The sequence below is a fragment of the Bacillus rossius genome, chromosome 1, assembly GCF_032445375.1.
Source record: "Bacillus rossius redtenbacheri isolate Brsri chromosome 1, Brsri_v3, whole genome shotgun sequence".
Classification (NCBI taxonomy): domain Eukaryota; kingdom Metazoa; phylum Arthropoda; class Insecta; order Phasmatodea; family Bacillidae; genus Bacillus; species Bacillus rossius.
In genome coordinates this window covers 237646967-237661044 of record NC_086330.1, presented here as the reverse complement: position 1 = coordinate 237661044, position 14078 = coordinate 237646967, and the positions used below count along the sequence as shown (strand labels likewise).

Below are 14078 nucleotides of genomic sequence, written 5' to 3'. Positions count from 1 at the left end.
AACGAGGTAAGAATTTTATAGAACGTTAACTGGGACCGAAAGTGTCAAATTTTCCACTCACCATTATGGAGGGGATGGTAAAGATGAAATCACTGACTCCGAAGATGCGCAGCACTCACGAAAGGCACTTCCGAGTCATGCTGATAAACTATTTATTAGACGGCTATTAATGATGACTACAAAATAACTGCATGTGGGATCACTCCCGGACTGATTGGGGAGTTACATCCCTCTTTTAAAAAAAAAGTCCTCGTGAGTTAAATAAAAAAAACTCTGCTAGTGTGGCTAGTGCCGCCGCACAAATTGTAGTTGTAAAGATGGCGGAGGACCTAATGCAAATTATTGAAGGGCCCCCAGGTTAAAACTCGCGCGAGTAGTCCGGGGAACTAGGGAGAAGGCTAAGTCGTCCTCTGATTGGCCAGGTGCTGGGATTGAGGGATCGCTAGGTGGCTATGTGGTAGCCTACATTCCAAGGGCATTGGTAGGTAACACACTGAGCTCTATCAGAGTGCAGGAGAAACAGACTTGGCATTAGTTCCCCGATGTCTCTTCAGAGGGTGGGGTGAAGAGTGTTAACCCTAGCCTTTAAGGGGAGGGACGGAGCTGCTCTCTAGGGGGCTATAGGGAAGTGGGAGAGGCCGTGCTTAATGTCATAGCCATGAGATGGCGAGTGTAGGCCTCTTGCCCACCAGCGAGGAGACCTTGAGTGCAGTCTGGGTCACTGCACCAGGGGAAGTTCATGGAACATATGGTGGGAAGGGGGGAGGGGGGGTGGGGGATCTGCTAGCTCGTGAGAAATGTGTTATGGCTGGCACTGATACGTGCCCAAAAGCCCTGGAACATTAGAATGGGGCATGTCTGGAGCTGCTAACCTAATCTGAGCTGTGGGAACGGGGCTGCCCTGGGAGGTCGCTGAAAAACACACTCTTTGTCACAGAGCCGGACACTGTTAGTTGTCCTAATTGTGGCCTGAGGCAAGAAGAAAAATGATAGCTTACACTTGGCTGGCGAAATCACACCAGGCTCTCGGTTGTGGAGTTAGGAAAACGTAGCGGGACTCTAGTAGGAAAGATTTTATCAGAACGAACAATGGGCTAACAAAGTTTATATTAAGGGTTGTAATGTTGCAGAACCCTGCTCTCCTAATTAAATAATTTTTCTTTTAAACTATTTTCATGAATGTAAATATTTCTTAAAAAGTCTTTCTAATGATATTTTACCGTTTGTTATATATTTTAGGGTTGATATTTTTCACTTGCTATGTTTTTAAGAAGGTATTTTGTGTTTTAACAGACATTTTCTATCATTAGTAATTTTTATGTAATTATTCACAAAGAAGTCGCTGTTCCAGATTTTTACGTGTTTAGGCCTACTTTTTCAGGTTTTTCTCAATAAGTTTAATTTTGTAAAGTAATTCGTATTATAATTATTGTTCTTAAATTTTATTAACGTGTTGTAATATAATTATAAATCACGGGACTGTGTCTGGGCTGGAGTGATGGTTAGAAAGAGAGGCATGAGAGGCCTGTAAGTGTGAGTGAGAAAGGAACAGTGTTTCCCTGCCAACCGAGATAAAGACGGTAATTCCCCCCCTGCATGGGAACCGGGTGATAACTGCTCTCTCACGGTGTGGGAGAGAGAACGAGAATTGTGTACAAGATTTTTTCATGTGTTGTAACTTGTTCTGTGATTGGCTAATATCTGTAGAGTGAATGAAGCGTGCGTGTGATTGGTCGGTGAGGTCAGGTGACTTCTCCTCCCTGCGTGGAGAAGAGAGTGCCAGACTTCACCAGTCGTCTGTCGATCGCTGCCACAGTAGGTCGCGTTCGGTGGCTTCTCACTGAATGATAATTTAATGTACTAATAGATAATTTCATGTTGGTGGTCGGAGCCAGGCCGAATAGTAAGTCAACCTAATTCGTTTTATTTTTTTTTGGACAATGAATTAGAAATTGCGGCCACCTTCGTCGGCATTTGGCTCGGGGCGGAATTCGTTTTCGCTGGGTGCGGCCCTTTTCGAGGTCGCCCCATTTTTTTGTACTTGCAGTAAAACATTACTGAAGGACTTCATCTACGATATAAATTTTCGGTAATTTCTCGTCATACGAGCTACCAGCAGTTTTTCGACGGGCAGATATCTGTGTGAAAAGAGTGAATGAACAATTGTAAGTGTTTGGATTCGTCGGGGCATTCTGTTTGGAAAAAAATAAAAAAAACATCAAAATTTGCAATCGGCGTTGAACTGTTTATTTTTGTATATAACGAAACGTTATAGGGTTTTAGGTGAAAAATAGATTTGTGCCAATTATTTCAAAGATCCGGCACAATGCCAAGAGTAAATTATCAACTTCTTTGTATTTACCAACCTTAATTTTTTAACACTTTGACAAAACACTAGTAGCCAAAAGTTGGTCTCGCTTCGTCACGATTCTGTGAGTTTTTTTTGTTATACTGACTCTTGATATGAAAGGATTCGCATGAACTTCTGTTATTATTTTCAGTTTTTCTTCAAACGATAATGCCTTCTGTTTAATGGGTCCTCCTTTACTTGTAGATGCCATTATGCACTGTTTTCCACAACACTAAATTTTTACTATGCTCAGGGTGTCTACTGACCCTGGAAAACCTGGAAAAATCAGGGAATATTGTAATCAGGGAAAAATCAGGGAATTTTTGTTTGGTAGGTTGTAGTTGGCAATACTTTTTTGTTTATTGATTAGCTTGCATTGACATAGCACCAAGTGTATCCCCTCCCATTTTTATTTTTGAATGGCAAATAATGAACAGTTCCCACGTCCATTTTCTTTTATTTACCATCGGATTCAGAAGTGGCGTTAAATCATGTGATACAAACTGGTTCAAGCTGGTCTGTTATCCTACTGACGTACGTGCTGCGGCATGTGCTTCCCGCGTTCGGATTACACCGACAGGTGCATTTAATTTTAAGTAATTATGGATGCCCCCAACTTAAACTGTGCATTTTTGTTAGCTTTGAAAATACATATCACAGACACTTTTGGTGAAGATTCGCCATCGTTGCTAGAAATTGGTAGCTGTGGGCTTCATAGGTCCATGGTGCTTTCAAAACTGGAATTTCTGCTACACAATGGGACGTTGTTAGTTTTTTGAGGCACAGTTACTTTTTGTTTAAGCATGTACCTGCAAGGAGGGCAGATTACATTAGAATAACTAGATAAGAGCTTTTTCCGAAGAAATGTTGTGCAATCAGATGGTTATAAAATACTGAAGTTGCTGAGCGTGCCATAAAAATGTTACCCCACCTAAAGAAATTTGTTAGTGAAGTTTCTATTTCATCTGTCTTTCAATGTGGTGAAAAGTGCTCTTTAAGATAATCTTCTAGAAGTAAAATTTACATTCTTCCACTCTTTGGCATCAGAGCTGGAATTGTTTCTCACAATGTTCCAAAGTGAAGCACCCATGGCACCTTTTCTGTATGATTCACTGGTAGACATTTTATTAGCTTTGGCAGGAAAGTTTGTGAAACCAGAGGTACTGAAGAGCTTTAGGGAAAAATGCAATGTATCTCGATTGGATGTAGATAACCAGGAAAATCTATTGATTGCTAACAATATCAAGTTGGGTTATGCAGTACGCCATGCCATCCTGTTACTGAAAAATAATGTTAGGACTTGTTGAAAGGTTATGGTAAAAAAACTTCAATACAAAAGTCCCCTAAAGTACAAACTTACCAAAGGAATTTCCTGCTTATGTCCATCTATGGCTTTAAATTCGGGTGTGAGGAAACAGCGTGTGAAGTACAGTTTAGAATGTTGTCTTCAAAACAGGTGGCTATCAGGACAAGAAGCTGATAACATTGAGTGATCATATCAGTTGGTATGTTCCTCGCAAGATTCTGAAGCACTGTTCTCGTCTTTTTCTGGAGAAGATGGGCACCTTGATCACTTGTGGATGCTCATTCTTAAGGCACATACAGTAGTTGCCAAAACAGGCCTTCTAAAGTTTGTGAGGATGATGATGGAAATGCATCATTGGAAAGATGATTTTCAGTGAATTCTAATCTGCTGACTGAAATCTTGCAGGAAGAAACACTGATTGCACAAAGACAAGTGTATGACTTTGTTCAATGTTCTGGAGGTGTAGAGCATGTTGATATCATCAATTCCATGTTAAAGTATGTAAGAAATGCTAGTTGTAGGCGTAAGGAAGCCCTGGAAACAAAACAAAAATAAAAGGAAGCTACAGACAAGAAGAAGGCAGAAAAAAGAAGAGTTGAAGAGGAGATCAAGGCATTGCAGTTTAAGAAGGCTCGAGTGTTGGATTTGGCTTGTTCTGAAGCAAGTGCTATAGACGCAAAAGTTGAGTCACTGCGAAATTGACGGGAGCTTCCTTTTACTAATGTTTTTTGCAAAAGTAAGTGTGTGAAATATTTGTAGCAGCATGTTTTATTTGCCATCAATTGAGTCACTTTGGCCACGTCTAGAAGTAGGTAATATTTTTACTAATTTAAGTAAGTTGAAATACTTTGAAACCCAATGTATTGTTATGCAGTTTTTTCAGTTTCGTGGAATGTCATAATTGTGTTAAAGAAAACCTGGAAAAATTCAGTTTTAGACCTGGAAAACCTGGAAAAATCAGGGAATTTAATTTACTAGATCTGGTAGACACCCTGTATGCTGTATAACCTTAAAATCACATGTAAAAAGATGGCAAATCTAAAAAATGAGTAATGGCTTGTGGTAAATATGGTTTGCTGTGTATTTGTCACATGTAACTCCAATAGGAAAAATGGGCATGCAGATGGAATAGCCTCTCAGTCTATAAGAATGAAAGCAGATGATTGGTCAAAAAATAAACTTGTAACAGCATGCGGCACAAGTTTCGATGGTCATGTACTTTTAGGTAGGTAGGTAGGTGTAAATTGTATGTAGGTAGGTAAATTGAAAGTAAAAAAAAAAAACAAACTAAATTTCATTCAAAACTTTGCCAGTTTTTTTGTGGACTTTTTTCTCTCTTCATGTTTATAACAGGGTTGGCTGATTTAAACCACAATGGCTTAAACCATGGTTGAAAACATTTAGGTATTTTTTTTAAACCAAAAAGATATAAAAAAGTGTTTATAAATAGAATATATTAATAATTTTTAATGAAAGGTCTAATTCCACTGCAATAACAACAATAGTTTGCTCATTAACGTTTCTTGTGATTTACAGAAACAAATAATTATGTACTAATCAAGATCTTATCATTTAAATTATCTGAAGAATTTGTAAGTTATACCCAGCTAAATCCTTCTCTAAAATTAAATTAATTAGTAAATTGTGGTCTAAAGTGTAAAAAAAAGACGAAATAAATAAATTTATTATTTTAAAAAATCCCTATTTTGTAGGAAACACCCATTCTAAGGATAATCCTTTTCCTGTGGGGAAATACCCTTTCTGTGGTCAAATTCCAGTCAGATGTGCAGATTTGCTGGACTTCAGTTCTTTGATGTTATAACTTTTCTGGTTCAACATGAGTGGCCAAAAGCTGGATGTTGTATGGATTTCATTTGAACTTGCTGAGAACCAAAACAACTAATGTAATAAAAAAAAAACTGGTTTAAGCCAAAAAACTAGGTTGAACAAAAAAAAATTAAAAAAACTGTTTTTTTTTTTCTAACCTTTGTTTAGAGTAACCTGTAGCAAAAGTTTTAGGTACAACCAGAAAACATATCATTTGTAGGTAATTTTAATGTTTGAAATTGTAATGAGCACATCCACCTCCCTGGAAAACACACACTACCTCCACTGCTGTCAGGTATGGTGTGGACTTGTGACAAGGTGGGAATTCACAGTAATTATTTAGAAATCTTCAATAGACTGTGTGTTCCCCTTAAAAACACTAACAGTGAAATACTTTTTTTACATTACTAGACCTTACATTTTCCTACATTTCACACCACTTTTCTGTAGTACCTACTGTTGGTGAGAGACGAAAACATCATCTGTCCGAAGGACACGGGATTAACCCAGAAAAATATAAATAACAGAAACTTTTACATAAAAAAATTTCCATGGTAGCCATTAGGATTTTTCACTAGTAAAAAAAAAAAGAGTCTTTTCCATGGAGATATAATTTTGATGAAATATAAACTGTCCTCACATTACACCCCTCTGCACTTAACATAATTTTATTTCTGGCTCAGAAGATACAAAAATTGGGTTTAACTGTATTTAAACTTAATATATGCTTCAACAAAGGGAAGATTGTGAAGTATCATGTAATTTGTATATTCAGTAAGTATATAGTAATTAGCATATCAGAGTTTTTTTTATTTTTAGGACTATATACTGTGTATTATAAACCACATAATATTTATAACATATATGTATCCTAATATAATTTTAAGTAGATGTACAAACCTATTGTGAAATTTGCTGAACCTAGTTACATAATTTTTTTTGTATTAAATTTTTTAATACAAGGTACAAATGATTCCTTGTAAAACTGACTTTCTCACAGTAAAAGTCTCTACAGAATTTATTGGACAAATATAATAAAATAAAGAGGCTATCTGTCTATCTGTATTGTATTGAAGTGCTTATTATGTTGAAATATGGTACTTCCATTGTTCCATTTGTCACTCATCCAGCTCAAACTCATTTAGAAATTACATTTTAATTTATTTTTTTTTTGTTTCCAGTCAGTGGCAGAGTTCTTGAAAGGTCTTCCTTGTTACGACGAGAACAACTTTGCCCGCTTCCACACGGATAATGGAAGTCGGACGTGCGTGAAGCGCCCAGCAGTTTACTTGCCCACAAAGGATTACCCCTCTGAGCAGAGTGAGTTGACTGTCTGCTGATCTGCTGCCTGTAGTTGTGTAGTAGTTTGTGATTTCTCAGGTTCTGCTACATTTTGTTCACCTTCCTGTAACTAAACATAAGACATATTTACAGTAAAACGTGGAATCTCAAATAATAATATGACTAATCATCCAGATCAGTGATAAGAGTACATCATCTATCCGTACATGAAATGTACCAAAAAAATATTTTCAATTAGTTCACAAACACCTGAAGCAGATTATAGTTTCTGAAGTTTTTTTATGATTGTTGACATAATTATGTTTGAGGACATTAAAGCTAGTAAGGATATACAGGATGAGGTAGGATGGCATGTGATAATTTTGCATGTAAATTTATGAGGAGAAATTCAGTTGGAAATGTAGTGTAGCTGAAGTTAGTATATTATAAAGAAAACTATGAGAACTTAAGAATTAAATCCATAATCATGAATTTTGCTATAGCAGATGTTGGTGAAACTATTGTGTAATACAACCATTGCTTTACATACTTCATTTTTCTAACTATTTCTATTTAAAAATATATTTTCAAATCCAGCTGTAAACATTGAAAATACATTCTATTGGCTGATTTGTGTGTGACATAGTTGCATTTTGTTTTGCTATCATTGTTTAGCAAGTCATCTGATAATGTGCGGTGTATCGGTTACTTCAAAGTTATGTAAACTAGCAATGTTTGTGTTGCTATCTAGATAGAAACAGCTGCCAGCATTTGTAATCCTACTTTGGTGACCATGTCTAGTTTTGTCCGGCCGCCTTGACAGAATAAACTTTATGAGATGGGTTTATATATATAAATAAAAAAATTTTATATAAATAAAAAAACTCACACCCCAGACCACTTGGCTAGCAATGGATTGAAGACATGAATTGGGCGCTGATGATTAGATAAGTTACAGATGTTGTTACTGCCGCCAATTAGTTACTGAAATAATGTCTCTTACACACTAAACTGATATTAACGTATTTTTATTAATGCTTGAAGAAAATTTAGAGTCATCATGACAGCCATTTTGCGACCACAAAAAACAGTAAATTTAGAGTGTACAAATTTTCGCACATAACCTCTCCTCCGACTCCAAAAACAAACACGTAGACTGTTCGCAGGCACTGAAGGATGAATATTAAAATACTGTTTAAAATTAAGTCCCGTGGTTGCACACGAACTCACGGTACAGGCTGAAGGACTATGTCCTCAGAACAAACACAAAGTTCACTCGATCCTTGTTGTGGGTGAATTACTGTACGTGACTTATGGGAAGCTCCCTAGACATGGGTGTCCCTACCCGGAAACAAGGGGGGTGGGCGCCAGTTATCGCTTGTCGCCTGAGCAGTGTACAGTTCTGCGCGCAAACATCGTTTCTTGTTTTCAACTTGAGGCGCAACGCGTGGTCTGCTATTTCTTTTATTAAATGTATATATTTTAAATTTATAGGTCGTTATTTAATTAGTAATTATTAAACTCTACTATATGCGTAACTATAGATAAATTGTAAATAGTAATAATAACCCTCATTTTAGCAATGGCTTCTACCGGGAAAAAGAGCAAAGTTATACATAGTGAAGGATGCGAAATTATAAACACTGTTGTTGAGAAGTGTGACAACGAAGCAAAAGAAGGTAACTTAGCTTTTCCTGTGAGTCGAGCCACACGTCGCGCAGCTTTTTATACAGGTGTGAGGGAAGTGACGGTGAAGCGAATCAGAAAGGAAAACCAAGTAAGAAACGCTACAGATTCTACGAATAAATTATCAGCACCTAAAAAAGATCGTTCTGCTTGGCGAAAACACACTACCATGACTGTAGATGATTTCGACAGATGCGTTATAAGAAATGCTATACATGACTTTTACGTACGCAAGAAGAAAGTTCCGACAGTCCCGCAATTGCTGCCAAAAATTAAGAATAAAATAGATTTTCCATGGGGAGCAAGATCATTGCATTGCCTAATTAAAAGTATGGGTTTCAAGTGGAGGAAATGCAGATCCAAGAGAAAAATTCTCGTTGAGAAAGCAGATATTGTTACGTGGCGTAATAATTACCTGCGCAAGATACGGCACTACCGCGAAGTCGGCACAGCGATTGTTTATCTCGATGAAAGTTGGATTGACAGCAATTTAATGTTTTCCAAGTGTTGGCAGCACGACGATGAATTTGGAGTTGAGGCAAATTCAAGCGCAGGTAGGAGGCTTATTATGTTGCACGCAGGTAGCCAGAATGGGTTTATTCCTAATGTGTCACTTGCTTACAAAGCTAGAACTGTTACCGGAGACTATCACGGACAAATGAACAATGCAAACTTTGAAAAATGGATAGACGGAAAAGTATTACCTAATCTTACGCCAAATTCTGTTATTGTGATGGATAATTCACCGTACCACACTGTGCAAATAAACAAACCGCCGTCAAAATATGCTACAAAAACCGATGTTATGATGTGGCTCAAGAAAAACGGTGTTGGATTCAGTGAGAGCATGCGTAAAGTTGATTTGTATAAACTTGTAGAACTACATAAGCCCAAGGAAAAAACATACCGAATAGATGGTAAACTCAGGCAGTTTGGTCATACTGTACTTAGGCTACCTCCTTACATGTGTGACCTTAACCCAATTGAACTGGCATGGGGGAAAATCAAGAGGCTAGTCAGGGAAAATAATGTTACTGGTGACTTGTCACTTACGAAACTAAATGATCTGACAGAAGCTGCCATTTCGTCAGTGACCAAACAAGATTTGGAGGGATTTTGCAGGCACGTGAAACACATTGAAGAAGGATATTGGAAGAAGGATGGCATAATTCCGGACGTTATTGACAGTATAATTGTTAATTTGGGTACCGACGATAGCACTGATACTGGAAGTGACGAGTCATCATACGATGAAGAGCCAAGTGATAGTGAATCTGACTGAACTGCCGAGGCCATTGTAATAATTTAACATAAGTCGGAAGATGTATTTTTTAAGTTACTATTTTAAGTTACATAGTTTTTTATTTCGCGTGACTATCAAGAAACACGAGTACATAATAAGCAAATTCCACCAAGACAAATTCACAGCCTCCTACACAGCGACTCAGCTTGCCTCTGCCTATTTGTCTATGCAACTGGAGTCAAGTATAAATGGTGAGTTAACATACATTTATGTCATTTTTAATTGTAAGTTAAATCAATGAAATGATTTTTTAAGTATGGATGATTTGTGGTGATTGAAATGTCCATTATATATTTCTAAAGGGGAGTGTCAGCAAGTTGCCAACATAATTTATTTACAATAACTTCTGCTTTTAGATTATTTAGGAAACAAATCAATGTGAAGCCATATAATGTCATGTCATTATAAAAAATACGTATAAATATTGGTATGTTATTAAAAATTAGGAAAAATGTTTACTATTTTTTTCCTCATTAGGGGTCGTCCATTAATCACGTGATGTTTTTTTAGCAAATTTTTTACCCCCCCTCCCCCCTAGTGATTTGTGGTGAGGTTTCAGACTAACCCCCCCCCCAATAAATCACGTGTATTTTTTTGGTACAAAATATTTTTTTAAAATTTCAGAATATTATCTTTAAATATAGGTATAATCTAATTTAATTCTGGAAAATTAAGCACAGTGATAAAAATGTCCAGACACACATTAAGGTTGCAGGTTTATTCTCACTGGCATAAAAATAATAAAGGAAAGGCTTATATGTGATTTACGCATGTATTCGGCGCCAAAATCACAGTCTTACTGGCGACTGGCAAGCCGAGCCGGGTGGTTCATGTTGCGGCGGGCGGGGATATTGTTGCCTGGCTACGGCGAGTCAAGGTCACGTGCCGCTTTTCGGTTTAGTAGAAATCGCGCGAAAAAAATAAATACACGTGATATCTCTCTACACCCCCCCCCCCCACCCACTCCCCCCTTGTGATATTTCGTGATTTTTCCCAACCCCCCCCCCCCCCCCCCCCCCCTTTAGAGCCTCACGTGATTAATGGACGATCCCTTAACTACTTGACGAGCGTATAAAAATAACAGCTTCTTCGGAACGCGCTCAGTTTTTAGACAATATGACGATTTTTTGACGAAATTGGTTTCATTAGCATGAAAATAGCAGCGCTCCATGGTTTTTTCTGCGCTCTTTTTAATATTTTAGCGAGAAATAATGGTTTGTAACATTGGTAGTTAATAATTGTTCAGGTTTTCTTCTATAAGATTCGTGTTTCGTGTTACTGGAAAATTTAACATTGTTTACGAGGCGAGTAAATGTTTTCGCTCTCCCTAGTAGCGCATGTTCCCTTGTCTGTCTGACCATGAGACGTCAGAGCTAGCCTCGGCAACCGCATTCCTTCCAGGGATCTTCCCATCAGACATGGATAGTACCTGTGACTGTAGTCAGAAAATTCTAGTTTAGTGTTCCAAAAACGAAAAGAGCTAGATTATATCAGGTAGCACCCAGACCACAGCGAAATTATCTCTATATACTTACATAATTATATTATTTGTGAGCCAACAACCAACACCCGACCACTCAGTACCTCGTTCAGACGCTTACAACACAGACCTTACAAAACCACAGCAGTAAACAGTTTCATGCACCTCACTCCGAGGTTATTCTGACAAAAATTACAAGAAGAAAAATAACATGGTTTGGTGATATCATGTTTAACCAATTACAAAATTACCAGTAAAAAACACCAGCCAATACTGGTGCATGGCAACAGCACTCCCAAGTCCTTTCTCACTCTCACACACACACACACATGCACACGCACACACACATGCACATGCACACACACACACATGCACACACACACATGCACACACTCACACACACACACACACTCACACACACACATACATTATTAATCATTAATTAAACCCTTTTGGCAAGTGGGGATGGCAGTAGCTTGGGTTATTACTACACACACACACTTACACACGCACTTGCACTCGCACTCGCACTCGCAGTCTCTCACTCACACACTCACTCCTGCTTGTGTGGTGGGTTCACTTTGGGTCCTTGTTTCTTTGATGTTTGAAACTCATATTATTTTGTTCTTAGTGAATGTGTTTCTGTGAAATCACATTTGTGTATTACTTCAAGGCTAGATTCATTACACACTCATTGCCAGTATACTGTTAATATATATAGGTTGAAAGTGTATTTCATTACTTAAAAATATTGTTTCAGTCATGGTTGTTACATATGTAGTATTATCCAATTTAGTAAAGTATTCACATCAATATAGTAATAACATTTTCTGTGTCAGTTGGTAATTGCTTAGATACAATATATAGTCATGCTGTCCATTGTGTACACCCATCCCTCTAAGTAATGCCCTTATTTGATCTGAGCATATAAGAGGTTTGATCAAATAATTTATCCATAAGAGAGAGTGTTAATCAAACAATTTTTTTTACAACTACATAAGTGTTTTTTGTTGATAATTTTCCCATTAAAATCAGTGTCTTACAGTATTGATTATATTTCCAAATACAAACAAACATTTAAATTACATTTTTAGAATAGGTAAATTAAAAAAAAAAATATTATGTAAAAATTATTACAGGATGCATTATTTACATGTAAGGCTTATGGCATAACACAATTTCTGATGTTTCTAACCTACAAAATATTATTATTATTATTATTATTATTATTATTATTATCATTATTATTATTATCATCATTATTATAGAAGCTTTTGAGTGTCCAATACAATTAAATAATCTTAAACCTAATGTTTTCTATTAACAAGAAAGATTATTTAAACTGTTAACATAATTCCTGATCAGTTGTTCACTAAATGCATGATTCCACATGGATCACTAACCACATGCCACTAGCATTTTGGTTGTCACAAATTAAACAAGCCATGATTGTTATATTATTTTCCACTGGAGCGGTTGCTGCTTGGGTGTCAAAAATATTTCTGCTCAAAAAATAGACAGGGAAGGAAGCAAGTAGCTATTAAAACCATAGTTTACCCTTTCTTTAAGATTAATCATATTAATTTGTTGCATTGTGTTTAATGTTACACATGTGCCATTGTCATTGTGCATGCATGGAAATCAAAATTCTTGTAGATTGAAAAGAGCACTACTTTGGATCTATGATCATGCTTACAAATGCTCTTAAATCATGCTTATTGATGTTACTTCAAAACTGCGCAAACTGAACAGTGTTACTTCAAGGAGTGAGTGTATTTTTGTGCAGTACATCAATGATAATACAGTTAAAGGTCTTTCATCCAGTATTTTATGACTGCATCGTTCGAGCCGCTCATGTTCAGATTTGTGCTTGTGGCATTTTTAGTTGTTTTCTGTCCATTTTCGTTTCAGGGCTTTTTCTTGTTTTCTAGGGGGTTAAAGTTTACATTTTCATATTTGGTATTCCAGTTAAAACTATATTAACAGTTGATAATCCGGAAAATTTACTTATCCTGCTGGGTCATGGTTCTGAATGTGCTGAATTAGACTTACTGTGCCGTACTGAAAGTATTTTCCATAGCATTATTGCACATTGTAAAATACATTACAGGATTCTGGTGTTTGAATTTAATGTAAAAGTTCTGAAAATTACTTGACAAATGAAAACAGCTAGCTTTGATGGATAAGCAATTTATCATGTAATCAAACAACTTGTGACTGATGTCATAAGTATTAAAAAAAGATAATCAAATGCCAAATTCTCAAGTAACATTGACATTGTAATCTAAACAATATTTGTATCTGAACCTAAGAAGTAATACAAAATTTAATTAGTAAAAAGAAGAAAATAGTCTTCAATGCAGTGTAGAATGTGGGATATTTACTTATTTACATTGGGCGCCTAATTCTATACATGGTGTTTCTCGAGAAATAAACAATTGATTATGATTCCTCTTATTAATATTGCTTTATCCAAGTTATTACACTCATTTGTTCCTGACTAATTTGTTTCCGCTTACAAGACATGTAAGTGTCTAAAATATGTAGTAAATAAGTGTAGCGTGAATCATAAACTAAATATTCAATTTGAAACATACCACGATGTACGTTTACTAAAGCGAGTATCCCAGACCCCTCCCATATAGTCGTGATATTTTCCAACCTGCCGGGGAGGAGCATACGGCTATCAATCAGCATAACTAGAATATATCTTGGTGTAAGGGTAACTTTGCAATAAGGGATGACCACTAGTCTACTCATATACAAGAGAGATTTCAAGTATCTTTTTAATAGATCCCAACTCATCAAAAGGGAGGTATATAAACTTAAGATATACATAAGTATT

General features: G+C 36.6%; 1 protein-coding gene across 2 annotated transcripts in view; it reads left to right on the top strand.

Moving 5' to 3' along the window:
* LOC134527387 (DET1- and DDB1-associated protein 1) overlaps positions 1-14078 on the top strand; it is a 56355-nt gene that overhangs the window by 13377 nt on the left and 28900 nt on the right. For both annotated transcript variants that reach the window (XM_063360037.1, XM_063360036.1), the window contains exon 3: positions 6665-6803. In XM_063360037.1, the coding sequence (XP_063216107.1) occupies positions 6665-6803 (139 nt within the window). The remainder of the gene's footprint in view (positions 1-6664; positions 6804-14078) is intronic.